Source organism: Stegodyphus dumicola, chromosome 3, assembly GCF_044657685.1.
Source record: "Stegodyphus dumicola isolate Sdum_Otavi_A_Nest chromosome 3, ASM4465768v1".
NCBI lineage: Eukaryota > Metazoa > Arthropoda > Arachnida > Araneae > Eresidae > Stegodyphus > Stegodyphus dumicola.
In genome coordinates, this window is record NC_140770.1 from 197,085,161 (window position 1) to 197,100,177 (window position 15,017).

At 35.9% G+C, this 15,017-nt stretch overlaps 1 protein-coding gene across 3 annotated transcripts in view; it reads right to left on the reverse strand.

Moving 5' to 3' along the window:
• Positions 1-15,017, reverse strand: part of LOC118184455 (dynein beta chain, ciliary-like) — a 121,667-nt gene that overhangs the window by 66,551 nt on the left and 40,099 nt on the right. For all 3 annotated transcript variants that reach the window (XM_085813726.1, XM_085813727.1, XM_085813728.1), the window contains one exon: positions 8,476-8,741. In XM_085813726.1, the coding sequence (XP_085669852.1) occupies positions 8,476-8,741 (266 nt within the window). The remainder of the gene's footprint in view (positions 1-8,475; positions 8,742-15,017) is intronic.

The following is a 15,017-nucleotide window of genomic DNA, read 5'->3' on the forward strand; positions in this document are numbered from 1 at the left end:
TGTATGCAGACACGATCAAGGAAGCAAAAACTATTTTTGCACACCTAGCCGGGCCTGTATCGGTCATAAAGAGCTCCGGCTTTCTTTTAACACAGCAAATAGGACAAAATGTACCTACTCATAACGACAAATCTACCATAAGTCAAGATCTTAATGGATAGGTACACCACACAAGAGCATTCTGGAATGTTCATGCCATTCAGAACAAGTTGACGGATTTTTTGAACTTCCTTAGCAATCACAGTATTGACATTGCCCTTGTCACAGAGACTTTTGCCACACCATGCGTGCGTATAAATTTGCCTAATTACCGCACATATAGGTGCGATCATTTGAGTCACCGGGGTGGGGGGCCGCAATTTATGTGCGCAACTCGCTCCAGTCCTGTTTGATTAGCCAGGATAGAAAAGACGGACATGATATGGTCACAATCTTAGTGCACGTACCGCAGTATAGTAATTTGAATTTCATTTCATTTTATAATCCGCCCAGGAAGCTACTGACGGAAAGTATTTTTTCCAAAGTTCTCTCTAACACCAATAAGTATATCCTAACGAGTGATCTTAATGCAAAGCACTCCGAGTGGGGGGTGCCGTAAAACTAACCAAAATGGTAAGGTGTTCTATGAATTTATAAATAATCACCCGTTGCCCTGCATGTTACTGAGGAGTATACGTACAGACCCCAGAACCCAAGAAATGCAGACCTTCTTGATATTCTTCTGACAAATACTTCAATCCCTATTTATACTAAAGTAAAGCACGAGTTGAGCTCTGACCATATATCGGTGATTGCTTACCTAGGCACTACTAAAGAGGCCGAAAATCAAATTATCCGCACGACTGACTGGAATAAGTTCCAGAAGTTTCTCAGTCAGAACCCGCCCATCTTTGATACTTTGAACTCGCGGAAAGATATAGATGATGCGGTTGATACCCTCACTGATTCAATCAATAATGCTATTGAAAATGCATCTAGACACGTGAGAAGAAATAATAACACTGGCATTCTGCCACAGGAAATTAGAGAGTTCATTAAGGATCGGAATAGGATGAGGAAAGCGTGGCACCTTACATGGAGCCCTCACGTTAAAAGAGATATGAACAAATTAAATAAATTAATTAAAAAGAAAATAGATGAGCATAAGAGAGAGGTATGGGAGGAAAAAATTCAGAATCTTAGTCCGAATGACGGTACTTTCTGGACGTTCATGCCAAACTTGAAAAGGCAGCGTACATGCAATAAGCCGATTTATACTGAAAACTCTGTTGCTCTCAATAATAAAGACAAATCGACGGTCCTTGCGGACCATTTAGAAGAGCAGTTCAGACCTAACATGACGCCCAGGGACATGAATTTTGTCTATGAGGCATGCTACTTTGTTAGGGATTGGCTTAATGCCCACACTGCTACTTCCAGTGAGATCAAAGAAATCACAAAGAAGCTTTAAGTCAAAAAGGCCCCTGGCATAGACGGTATTAATAATCTGCCCTGCAATGTTGTGACAAAATTCACGAGCATTATCAATGCATTTTCCCACAAAGTGGAAGCAAAAGTTATTTTATTGCCTAAGCCCGGCAAGAATAACATTAAGCCAGATGGGTACAGACCCATTAGCTTGCTTCCGTGACTAGGAAAGATATTTGAGAGAATAATCTATAGCAGATTGAAGAACTATATTGAATTATTGCCTCCGGAACAATTTGGTTTCCGGAGAAAGCTTACAACTACGAAGCAGCTGGTTCGGCTCGTCGAGGTTTTTGAGGATGCGCTCCACAAGAAACAAAATATCGCCTTACTCATGCTAGACGCGGCGAACGCATTCGACCGCGTCTGGCATGAGAGGCTTATTTATAAACTTATAAATCTCCCTATGGACAGAAAGCTGATTCAGCTAATTATGTCTTTCATCACTAATAAGAAATTCACTGTGGCTATTGGAAAGGACTTCTCCAGTTTACGCACCATGAATGCAGGCGCCCCACAGGGGTCCATTTTAGGGCCCGTTCTGTTCCCATTCTTCCCATGACTTCCCTAGGGCTCACATTGACAGAAATCACTTTCATGCGTGCTATGCGGACGATACGGCATTAGCTATGACTCCCACTTAGTCACCCCTTTACTGGGCCTGTTACTTGTTAGTGAGCTCTTGCGTTGCTGGTCATCCTATCCTTTATTCGTCTTTGCTCCTCCTTACGGCGGACATTATGTGAAGATAGTTCTGTATTATTGCGCCCATCTGGCATAAATTTGATTGAGCCAGAAAAACTACTGATTTCAGTGGTATTCTGGCTATAAGTTATCAGTCAGTCAGTCGGAGAGCTGCGCATTTCACATCATTCGCATAACTCTGTGACGTCCACCTATCCTGAAATTTACATAATTTTCTGGCCACTCCTTCTTGGTGTTGCATTTTCAGTGTCGGGTAGTGTATATACTGATGGCTCGGGGATGGGTGAGAGTTTGGGTGACGCTTTCATTGTATATTTTCTTTTCACCGAAATTGGAAGTGGCAAACTGATATTAAATGAATATAATTCGGTAAATCAAGCAGAGTTGTCTGCTGGACTCCAGGCTTTAAAATGATCAGATAAATATTTAAAACTGCACTATGAGATTATGTTATTTTCTGACTGTCTCTCTGCATTACAGGCTCTTTCCCGCCTTGATCATTATAATGTGATTTATAAGGAAATTAAGGATTTATTCTACGAGTTGAATAATAGAGGTAGCAGTATAAGATCTTGTGGATTAAGGTTCATGTAGACCATATTGGCAACGAGAGGGCGGACGTCTTAGCTAAAGCTGCATTAATAAAACTCTTTAGTGGAAACGGATATTTCTGCTGTGACGCAAGACGTGTGCCGTCCTTGAAGATATAGTAATTAATAGTTGGATTAATCTCTGGAATGATTGGGATAGAAATAAAGAATTTTTTATATTTTTAAATTAAAGAAGAAAATGCGGTTTATAAATGATATTGACTGTATTCAACTGATTAGGGAACATGGTCGTTTCCCGTTTCATCTTCTTAGGTTCGACATATACAAGAAAAATCAGAATTGCCTTTTCTGTGAAGTATTAGGAGATAACAGACATTTTTTGCATGCTTCGTTTCGTCAAGACATTAAGATTGTTTCTATGGAAGATTTATATAATAAGAGATTATGAAGATTATCATTTCGAATCGAGAAAGAATAGGAATTGTTGTCTAAGTTTTAAATGTTCGAGTTTTTGTATCTTTTTCTTACGAGTTGTTGTACAAACTCCTTTTCCTTTTGTTAGTTCTATTTTGTTTCGTTATGTGATGTCTTTCTGGTTTTTACAGCTTTGCAACCTTGTTTTGGTGTTGTATTCTTTTATCTTTGGTTACTTCCTTTTTGCTAACTTTTTCTGTTACTCGAGATATGGGTGATATGGGAAGGTTCGAACACGGCGAATTCTTAAAATCTTGTTGAGTGAAGAAATTTAATAAGGCTCGAAGTGTCGTCTTTGATTCTTAGTTACAATGTTAAGGATTCCGAATCTTGCGATCCAATGTGTAAAAAATTTAATATTTTACCAAAACAAGTTACAAGAATACATGCGTCTGCATCCAAGTATCGACGAGCCTACAACACTAACTAGAATACATATATGGATACAGGTAAAGATACATTAAGTACATATAAAAAGATCATTCTTTGCATCTATTCAGGATAAATAGTGAATGCACTATTAATAATACCATGGTCAAAGGTTTACGTTAATTAAAGTTGTTATTTTCGCTCTGTACTCTTATTAATTACAAGAAATTATCAACAGGGTGTGTGCAGAGGGTGTGACTGTACCAGGTGGCAAAATTTAAAGATGGAAAATTTTTAGAATTTTGGATGAAACGGGTGGCAGAATTTTGAAGTTGCAGAGTTGGCACCTGCTGGCAAAAAGTCTAGAACTGGCCCTGATTGTCAATTGCTTCTTACTTATTTGGAGTAGCATTTAAAGAGGTCTCCATTAACCCACAGCTCTGAACAATGCACCCACTTCTTGTGACTACACACTGTGCTAAGGGTCGTGATGTGGCTGTATTATCTACAGAAGATGTCTGTTCTCTAGGATACTGACATTAAGGTCATAGTGAACTAGCATGTCATTCTGTCTACCCTTCAAGGATTCACTCGTTTCGTATTCTCATGACGGTAATTAAGAGTCTGACTAATGCAAACAGCAGTTTGAGAATATGATAGTCTTCAGACAAGGCGCACTATTTTCGCCTCCATCAATTCAGACCGAAAAAAGAAGTTAAAAATACAGAACATTCTGTCTTCTTAGCTTGAAGACAGAATTACTTCTTACTTACTATACACTTCTAATCAAGCCAACAAGAAGGAAACAATATTCCCATAAGGAAAAACTCTCTTTTTATACTTAGCTTAGATGACACTGGCGGAAGTACCCGATGCCAGTTAAGTTAGATTGAGAGTAATGCATCTAACAACAGAGAGAACGATACCGCTGTAATCCTTCTCTAATAACGATGCAAAAAATACGATTTATAGTCATACATATTTCCCTCTGATGCGATGTGGAGCCCACACAAAAAATCTCGATAGAAAAATAAGCTAATTCTCTTTCATTATACTATTAGCAACAATGGCACGCAGTTTTTAATAATTTTCGTCTTTCCAGTCAAATGGTCGTAAAAGCTCAAGTTCCATCCAATATTTCACCTGTATTCAATGGAGAATCTTCTGGAACGAATTCTTACTGGTTTAGCCCACAATGTTTTCGAACACAAACCAAAAGCTATAAAAACTCTTCTGGTATGCGGAGAGTCAGTCCGTGCGGAGTTACAGCCTCGTCTAGCGAGCCGATCGCGAGTCAGTGCAGAGTCCATCAAGTTGATAGGCAGTCAGTGAGCGAGTGTCTCGAAGTCTAGTGCCGAGTTGGTCGTCGAGTGCGTCGAGAGAGTCTCTTAGTGTATCGCGAGTTCTTCGACGACTGTAAACGAGTTATTGGAGCTGTCTTGAATAAATACTGGCCAATAAATTGTGTTTCGTTTCGATGCTTCATCAAGTGTCGTTGTTATTCACTCTAAATCCACGAACCCGTACAAAAATGTAACAACTTGGTGTCCCAAATCCACGAACCCGTACAAAAATGTAACAACTTGGTGTCCCAAATCCACGAACCCGTACAAAAACGTAACAACTAGTGTCAGGAGTGGAGTGAATAACGAAGACACTTGATGAAATATCGAAACACAATTTATTGGCCAGTATTATTCAAGACAGCTCCAGTAACACGTTTAGTCGTCGAAGAACGACCATAAACACGCTGAAACAATCAGCGACATAGCCTCCAAGCTATCAGGTTAGCGGTGGAAACAGCTTCACGGCAAAGCACCAGAGTACAGCTCCCGACTCTACGTACGTTCAGTCGTTCTCAGACCTCTACGTACTCTCGAGACTCTCCACGCTACAACTCGCTATGCACTCAACGATACACAAGAGTACAGCTCCCGAATTGGTTTGGTCGTTCTCGGAGCTCAATACAATCTCAGATAAAACTCGACAATCACTAACTTGCGATACACTATGAAACTCTCTCGATTCAATCGACGACCAACTCGGCACTAGACTTCGAGACACTCGCTCACTGACTGCCTATCAACTCGATGGACTCCGCACTGACTCGCGATCGGCTCGCTAGACGAGACTCTAACTCCGCACGGACTGACTCTCCGCATACCAGAAGAGTTTTTATAGCTTTTGGTTTGTGTTCGAGAACATTGTGGGCTAAACCAGTAAGAATTCGTTCCAGAAGATTCTCCATCTGTCCATGGCATATTGCCAATTTTGTCGCCAAATGGGCGATTTCTCCCCAAATGTGGCGACCCTGCCTTCCCTTGCCATTTTCTGGCAACCCTAAACCTGCTTTGCGGGAAAGCTATCCTACCGCGCCTGGACATTTCATAACAATATATGTAGATTTCGACGTGGTAAATAATCATTCTTCACAGGACTAGAACCATAGGTCCATCCTATGGTAGGTGCGGGCTTGGCAGGGACCTTGGTACTGTCGTGTTCGTTGCCTTCGCTGTGGGAGAACTACTCATGTAGATATTAAGCGCTGTGTCGGGGGGGACGGCTCCCCGCACAGTCCTCAGTGTGATGGATTGTGGCGATGAACATGAGAAGTCCCTGCGGACTATTCGATGGGTTGGCGCCCCGTCGACACAGTCGTCTGAGGGAGGCTATATGAATATGTAAGGCAGCTCGAGAAGCAGCCAGGGAATGTGGCCCGACTCGGTGTTAATATATGTAGATTACCAGGGCCCATTGCCTTTATAAATGCTGCACTGTGATTTATTTTCATATCCTACCACACATGCTCTTTGTACTAAAAAATTAATTGTACTAAATTTCATAACAATTAGCTGTTCTTGTATTGCAGCTTTAATGGCCAACAATGTATTAAATAAGAGTAAAATAAAAATCTTTAAATTTTCATAGCCTGCTTTACCAGCTGAATCTTGTTATAACACAAATCTTTCTATTTAAATATTTAAGTTTTTTAATTTAGCATTTATAATTAAGATTTAAATGTGGTAATTTAGCTTAGAGCTCATCAAAGTACAAATATAAATTATATATTTAACAAAAAATTAATTATAATATTTTACTGTAATCAGATTATGAGGCTTATCAAAAGGACAGTTCTTCAATTATTGAATTAAAGTTTATAATTTAATATTGCGGAAAGGATGCATCTAAGATAATGCAATACATGTGTATTAATATTTATTATAAGCTAGGAATTATATTTATTACTTTTTATATTAATAAAATACTGGGTTTGTATAATTAAAATATGTCCTTTTATGTGTTGTACATGTGTGAATATTTTTTAGTTTCAGAAGGCACACTATAATGCTTGCAAATATCTCATGCTGATGAAAATTAAGAACTTATTTTTAAATTTTATTTAATTACTAAATTAAGCAAGATGATGAAGAAGCACAAAATCTTTAGGTTATATAACTATTTGTATAAATGATATGTGAGCAGAAAATTCTGCTATGTTCTATGCTTTAAAATCTTTTGTGATACTTTGATTCAAACTATTAATTACAACCTAACAAATGAAACTTACTGAAAAACCTGATACTATCTAAAATTTGTGAACACTTTCTTAAAAACTTCTTTTTAAATTGATATATTAAACGAAAATTTTTATAAGCTTAAATGTAGTGTGATGCAGTAATAAAAAGATAAATCAGAAAAAAAGGCTTACAAGAATCATAATCAAACACATATGTTACATGTATAATATTGAACACAAAAGAGTAATATGCATCAATAATGACATTTACATTGATATTGTCTATGTAAATGTCATTACTGATGCATAATAATAATTCAGAATGGCAAGATGTTTGTAAAAGTGGCTTGTCATTGAAATGAGATGCATAATAAGACTTTTATGAATTTTTAACATCCGTGCAACTCAGCTCCAGTATCAAATTATTAAAGTTTTAAGAAAATACATCTAAAAAATTTGTCATTTATTTCTGTCCAGCAAAGTGACACAGGCTTTCATAACAGAAACAGCAGTTAGCCAAGTTCATCAACAGCAGAAATGTCAACAAGTAATGTATTAAAGGAACTGATTCTAACAAAAAATATGCATGACAACTTTATCCAAACTAACCTGAAAGCCTGTTCCATAACTTGTGATGGATATTTTACAGTTATTCAAAAGTTTTTGCCAGAAGGACATTATGTTTGTAATCTGAGGAATAGTTTCCAATTTACACAATAGTTTCCAGTTTCAACATGGTATTATTAATATACAGTGTTATACCCATGAAATTGTGTTTAAGGTGAATCAAACAAGGCTCCAAGCCCTGTAGCAAAAGAGTCGTCATGAAATGGAAACATCCTGATACCAATAGGAAGAAGTTGATACCATCTGTTGGTAATGTCATGGCCACTATTTTCTGGGATTAGTCTAATGTTCTTCTGTTGAATTTCTTCAAAAAGAAATTTAGTGTCGATCAGTATTGCACCCTTATGAAAAAATTACATTTCAAATAAAAATGTTTGGGCCTGCTGAGTGGAGATGTGCAGCCATCCTCCACAGAGTCTACATTTTACCTTTATCAACTTTTATCCCTCTTCTAAAACAGCAGCTGTTTCATCATTTGTAAGGGTTAATTGTATTAAAACAATAAAATGAAAATAACTGTTAAGCGATTGCTATATCAGCAAATATATTAAACTTGTATGAAAATCTTTGTCCTGCAATCAGATAAATGTATCAATAGACTGGTCGGTACTGAAAAACGGTTTGTGTGACTCCTTCTAACATACCATATGCAATTATTACCCAGTGATTAGTTTTTTTCATTATTGAACATGTAAAACTTTTTTCTGATTTATGTATGCAAAATAACAACTTTTATGGATAATAACAATAATAATAATAACTTACAAATCTTCAATTTTCTGGAAAGATTCAATAGGAGAGAATAATTTATTTTGTAAATCTTCAGACCACTGTATTGCTCCACAAATAATAGGCAGATTTTTGTATGTTATTCCTTTAGCAGGCCCTTCCATAAGAATCATCAGTTTATCATAATTTTCCTTTGCACTCAGAACTTCCACATAAACAGAACTTGTTAATGAAGAAATCAACTTCTTGAACTCTACTTTTGCTAAAGGTCTTTCTGTTAGATCACTCAACACATTCATTAACTAAGAAACATAATTTTAATTTAATTTTCTTATTATCTAACATTTCTATATATAATGTAGCATGAATTTTCATAATTTTTAATTCTTCACAAAAAAATTTTATTTTACTATAATAATCCTTAATATGTAATTAACACCCATCGTGTAATACAGTCAAAAGTCGTTAATTCGGACACCCATAATCCGGAATGATCTATAATCCGGACCTCAAAACCACAAACTTTCTGCGCATGCGTCGCTTTGACGCATGTGCGTAAGACCTTTACTAATGCGAATATGCGTGTGCGCATGCCCAAAATACGTTTACGCATGCGCATTTAATGTATAACGGACGGTATAAGCTAAGCTAAAATTATCTAATTCAGTTAATGTTGCAGATTGCGTTGTTCCTCAATCTTCGAAGTGGATCCGGCTTATTATTTTTTGCAGACTGTTAGAGCAATTTTATAAAAGTAAGCTTGAACTTTCGATTATGTCAAATAGAATTTCCGATATATATTTACTAATATGTAAAGGATCTACAAAGCGAAAGTATGTTTCGAAGTCCATTAAACAAAAAGCGGAATTGCTGCAAAAAATGAATAAAGGCATATCCTTTGTTTATCTAGCCATTCCGAAATCTGTTTATCAATTTCATGCTGCTCTGCGGCGGGGGGACGCCGCGGCGCGCAATGAATTGGAAGTTGATCTGTCAGCACTATCCTTATCTTCAGGGCAGATGTTTTTATTTTATTTGGCTTATAATTCCTTACTAAATGTAGTATTTCATCTCGATGTACTCCGTCTTTGATATGATTTAAATAAAATTCCTCGTCATTATAATTCGCTTCCGATAGCGAAGAAAGTAAAGTAAACAAATATTAAGGTGTTGTTTTTTTTTTTTTTTTTTTTTTTTTTTTTTTTGTTTGTAAATTTTGATACCCTTTAGATCATAATTGTTCTTTATTTCATAAATTACAGTTTGACATTTTTAATTTTATAATTTCCTGATGCCATCTTACAGTGGCGTAACTAGAACTCTTGGACCCCTATGCAAAAATTTTTCCTGGGCCCCCCTCAATAAATTTAATGTGCTTAAAAATAAAAATTAAAATTAAAATTTTTAAAAAGTTAAAAAAAATCAAGGATTTCACGAGCCAGTGTTTTTATGATGAATTTTATTACATCTGGATTATTTGTTAAAAAATAAAAGCACATCCTTAGGGAACCAGTTGAAAGGTACGTAACATGAAGAAAAAATAAAAAGCAAAATATTTTCCCTTGATCAACTGTGAAATTTGCTTTAGTCTGGGTATTTGATATCAGATGATTTTAATCAGTTATTTAAGACTTTTTGTGTGCGTGCGAGAGACAGACTTTTCTCTTCTTTCACTGAGATACATACTGATAATAAATGAATATGTCTATATAATTAAAGGAACATGTCACGTAAAGTATAGCATTAAGAAAAGTAAGAAAGCTTATTCAGAAGTCAAACAACAAAAATCAGCGTTAATTCACAAAATTTTTTCACAGGACTAGTTTCGATGGTTTTACCGAACCATCATCTTCAGCTCAGATATCGCATGAGCATATCTTTAGAATCTTTAGAATTTCCGATACACAGTCTCCGATACACTAGCAATAATTTTTTTTTTTTTTTTCGTAAAAAATTTCCATTACGCGCTTTGAAATAGTTGAGTTTCTTAATCAAAAACACGTTAAAGAGTTATGTTCTATTAAATTAATATGTTTCACAAACTATAATCAATCAAAAAATGGACTGTATTCCTACACTTTTATTAAATTACACTTGTCAGCGATGCGAAATAATTGATACAAAATAAGCGAGCCATTCTACATGGCTGTCACAAACACAATTCTATCAATCAATTATCTTGTTGCCACACATAAAGTTCAAAACTAAAGGAAGAAAAGCAAAAGGAATTTACGCTGTTTGCAACAATAAAATGAAGCAAACGATACTCACATAAACATCCTGGCCCTCGTTGAAATCCCAGGGGATTTCAACAGTTGGAGCATTTTGAAACTTCTTAGTCTGTAATAAAGATAAACATAAGAAAAAATAATACAAAATATTATATGCGAAGCAGTTCATAGTTTTTTAGTCTGAATAGGAAGAGGACACAATTTCACGACTGGTCGTTTTATGACACCATGACCAGTTTTAATACTAGCAACTCTGACTCTTTGATCTGAGCCCGGATGAACAGCAATTATTCTCCCTAACCTCCATTTAAGAGGCGGAAGGTTGTCTTCTTTGATGAGGACTAAGTCATTGACTTCTAAATTGTTTTGACTTTTTTGCCATTTAGGTCTTTGTTGAAGCTGAGACAGGTATTCTCGACTCCATCTTTTCCAGAAGTGCTGAAAAATAAACTGTCTCACATGCCATCTGTCAATGTGATTGAAGGAACTATAATTTAGGTCTGGTTCAGGTATGGCAGTTAAAGACGTTCCTATTAGGAAATGACCAGGTGTTAATGCAGTTAAATCATTTGGATCAGCCGATGTTGGACACAATGGCCTAGAGTTGAGACAAGCCTCAACCTGCGCTATCAAGGTCTGAAATTCCGGATAGGTCAGCACAGTATCACCAACAGTCCCTTTTAGATGTAATTTCATTGACTTTACTGCCGATTCCCATGGTCCACCAAAATGGGGAGATGATGGCGGGTTGAATATCCATTTTATTTCCTCTAAAGACAAAAATTTGTGAATTTCTTGATTTTGCTTACATTGCAAAAAACATTTTCTGATTTCTTTGTCTGCACCTTTAAAGTTAGTACCGCAGTCACTATAAATCTCAAATGGTTTCCCTCTTCTTGCAATAAATCGTTTCAATGCACTTAAAAATGCCTTTGTTGACAAATCTTCTGCCACTTCAAGATGTACTGCCTTGATTACAAAACACACAAATAAGCATACGTAATATTTAAATGATTTTTGTCCACGTCCTGCACGATGTTTAATCATGAACGGTCCAGAAAAATCTATTCCAGTTCGATGAAATGGTCGTGATTGTGTTACTCTAGATTCCGGTAGATCAGCCATTATTTGACTTGCAGTTTTAGCTCTAAGTTTGCAACACGTGATACAAGATTTCACTACTTTTCGGATAGCAGATCTAGCAGCTATGATCCAAAATTGCTGTCTAATTAAAGATAGAAGAAGTTCCGGTGCTGCATGCAGATATTTGACATGAAAGTGTCTAATTATGATTTCTGTCAGATTGTGTTTTGAAGGTAATAAGATTGGATGTTTTTCATTTTCTGATAGTTGCGCATTTTTCAGTCTTCCTCCTACACGTAACACTTTGTTGTCATCTAAAATTGGACACAAGCTAAGAAGGTTGCTGTTTGTAGGTAAGTCCTTTCCCAACTCCAAACATTGAATTTCTTTAAAAAAGTGAAATCGCTGTATTATTCGGACAATACAGAAAGTTGCAGCTCGAATTTCATTACTAGATAAAAAAGACGTATTTCTTTCTAGATATGCTACTTTAGAATTCGATATGAATCTTAATATCCAAGCAAATATGCGTTGTAACTTTGGAAATGAAGATATATTTGATATAATAGCAAGTTCCTGTACAGGTTCAGAAACTACAAATGAGACTGTTTTACGTGCATCTGGTAATGCCTCTTCATCTATAAGAATATTTTTAGATAAGGCAATCTCACTGCACTTTAACCAAGAAGGACCATTCCACCACAATTGATGAGATAATAGTTCTGCAGAAAATAATAATCGTGAAGCACAATCAGCTGGATTTTCCTTTCCATCAACATGACTCCAGTTCTCAGGTGGTAAGATGGATTGTATTTCAGAAACTCTATTGGATACGAAGACTTGCCATTTTTTAGGATCTGACCTTAGCCATGACAACACGATTTGTGAATCACTCCAAGCTTGCACTAAATCAAAATTTATAACTAATGCAGCTTTTACAGACTGAATTAAGCGTGCCAATAACACTGCTGCACATAATTCCAGTCTTGGAATCGTAATAGATTTTAATGGTGCTACACGAGTTTTAGCTGTTACGAGTTTAACATTAATGTCAGAGTTATTGCAAGTTTTGATATAAATAACTGCTGCATAACCTCTTTCAGACGCATCACAAAATCCGTGAAGTTCACATCGAAAATAATCAGGTAGCAGAATTTTCCTAGGTATATTTATAGAATTCAAAAGTTTAACTTCTCTACATAGATTTCTCCAATTTCGATCAATCTCTTCTGTTACAGGATCATCCCATGATAACTGTAATTTCCACAATTGCTGAAGGATCATTTTAGCGAGAATTACAAACGGAGCTATCCACCCCAATGGATCGAATAGTTTTGCTACGAATGACAAAATAATTCTTTTAGTCGGAACACTTTGATACTCTATTACATCGACATTACATTTGAATTCATCATTGTCCGGATGCCATTCCAATCCCAGAACTTTCAATGGTTTGTCTTCTATTACACGATGAATATTGTCACTATCTGTGTTTGTTAAGCCAGAGGTTTTTAACAATGACGGTTCACTTGTCGACCATTTGTTAAGCTCAAAGCCACCACTTTTTAGCAGATGTTGCAATTCGTCTATGAATGCAGTACCTTCCGAACTGTCTTTTACACCAGTTAACATATCATCAACATAAAAATCTCTTAAAACTATACTCTTTGCCTTTGGAAAGTTCAATCCTTCATCAATCGCTAACTGACTCAACACTTTGGTTGCAAGATATGGAGCAGCTGCAGTTCCATATGTAACTGTTTTCAAACGACAAACTTGTATTTGCTTATATGGGCTATCTCTCCATAATATTCTCTGAAAATCTCTATCTTTTTCATGAACCTTTATCTGTCTGTACATCATTTTAATATCAGCGGTTATTGCAATGTTATGAAGTCTAAATCTTAGTAAAATACAAATTAAGTCATCTTGTATTTTTGGGCCTATCATTATTGTATCATTTAAAGAAACACCTGTGGTTGTTTTAGCGCTCGCATCGAAAACAACTCTCAATTTTGTTGTTAAGCTAGAGTCCTTCAACACAAAGTGATGTGGGATATAATAGTGTTTATTCTCTAATTTATAATCTGTGCCTGGCACTAATTCTACGTGTTCTAGTGAAAAGTACTCTTTCATAAACTGAATATACTGGTTGTAAATTTCTTTCATAGATAACAGTCTCTTCTCCAAGTATTGAAATCTTCTGTACGCCATTTCACGGGAGTCACCTAGAATATCTCTATTATGTTTGAATGGTAATGCAACTGAATAACGACCTGATGTGTCTCTAAAATGCGAGTTTTTAAAATGTTCTTCACAAAGTTTTTCTTCATTTGTTAAAGGTTGTACATTTGGAAACTTTTCTAACTCCCAGAAAGAATTTACTAACTCATCTGTGTTTGTATTCAAATAATTTACATATACTGGCTCAAAATTTGTAGATTCAAAATTTGTAGTACCCGAAATTATCCATCCCAACCTCGAATTTAGAGCAAATGGTAGATCAGGACCACGTTTGACAATTTCTCCCGTCATTAAATGCAGAAATACATTTACTCCAAATAAAATGTCAACTGGTTGTGACTTGTAAAATAATGGATCAGCTAATTGTAAATCACTGAAGTTATCGAAGATGATTGATGGCAAAGATACATAGGGAATGTTATCTGTCACCTTGTCCAGTACAAACGCTGATGTTGATACACAAATATCACTTTTAAAATGAGAAGTGAATATTAAATCGACTTCCCCATTACTTATAGTATTAAATTCTCCTAGACATGATACAGAAATGGAATTATCTTTCACTCGTAATCCTAATTTCTTCACACAATCCCTTGAAATAAATGATCTCTGAGATCCAGTGTCACATAAACATCTACACTTCACAAATTGTTGCTTAGAATTTTGAACTTTTATTAAAGCAGTACACAATAAAATGTGACTGGTTTGATTACGTTTTGCATTCGAATCATAATGAGAGGCACAAACTGTGGCTGAAACGTCCTTAGGACTCGTTAATTCATCTCTTTTAATGATAGATTGCGTAGGCGGAGATATACTGTTTAACTGAGTTTTATTCTTTGAATTATTTACAATGTGCAAAGTACTGTGATGCTTCTTAAAGCAATGTTGACATGTATTTAAACTCTTGCATTTTTTGAGCAAGTGCATATTAGATAAACAATTAAAACAGTAACGATTAGATTTTACAAAATCTATCCTTTGCTGAACCGATAAATTTAGAAATTTCGAACATTTGGC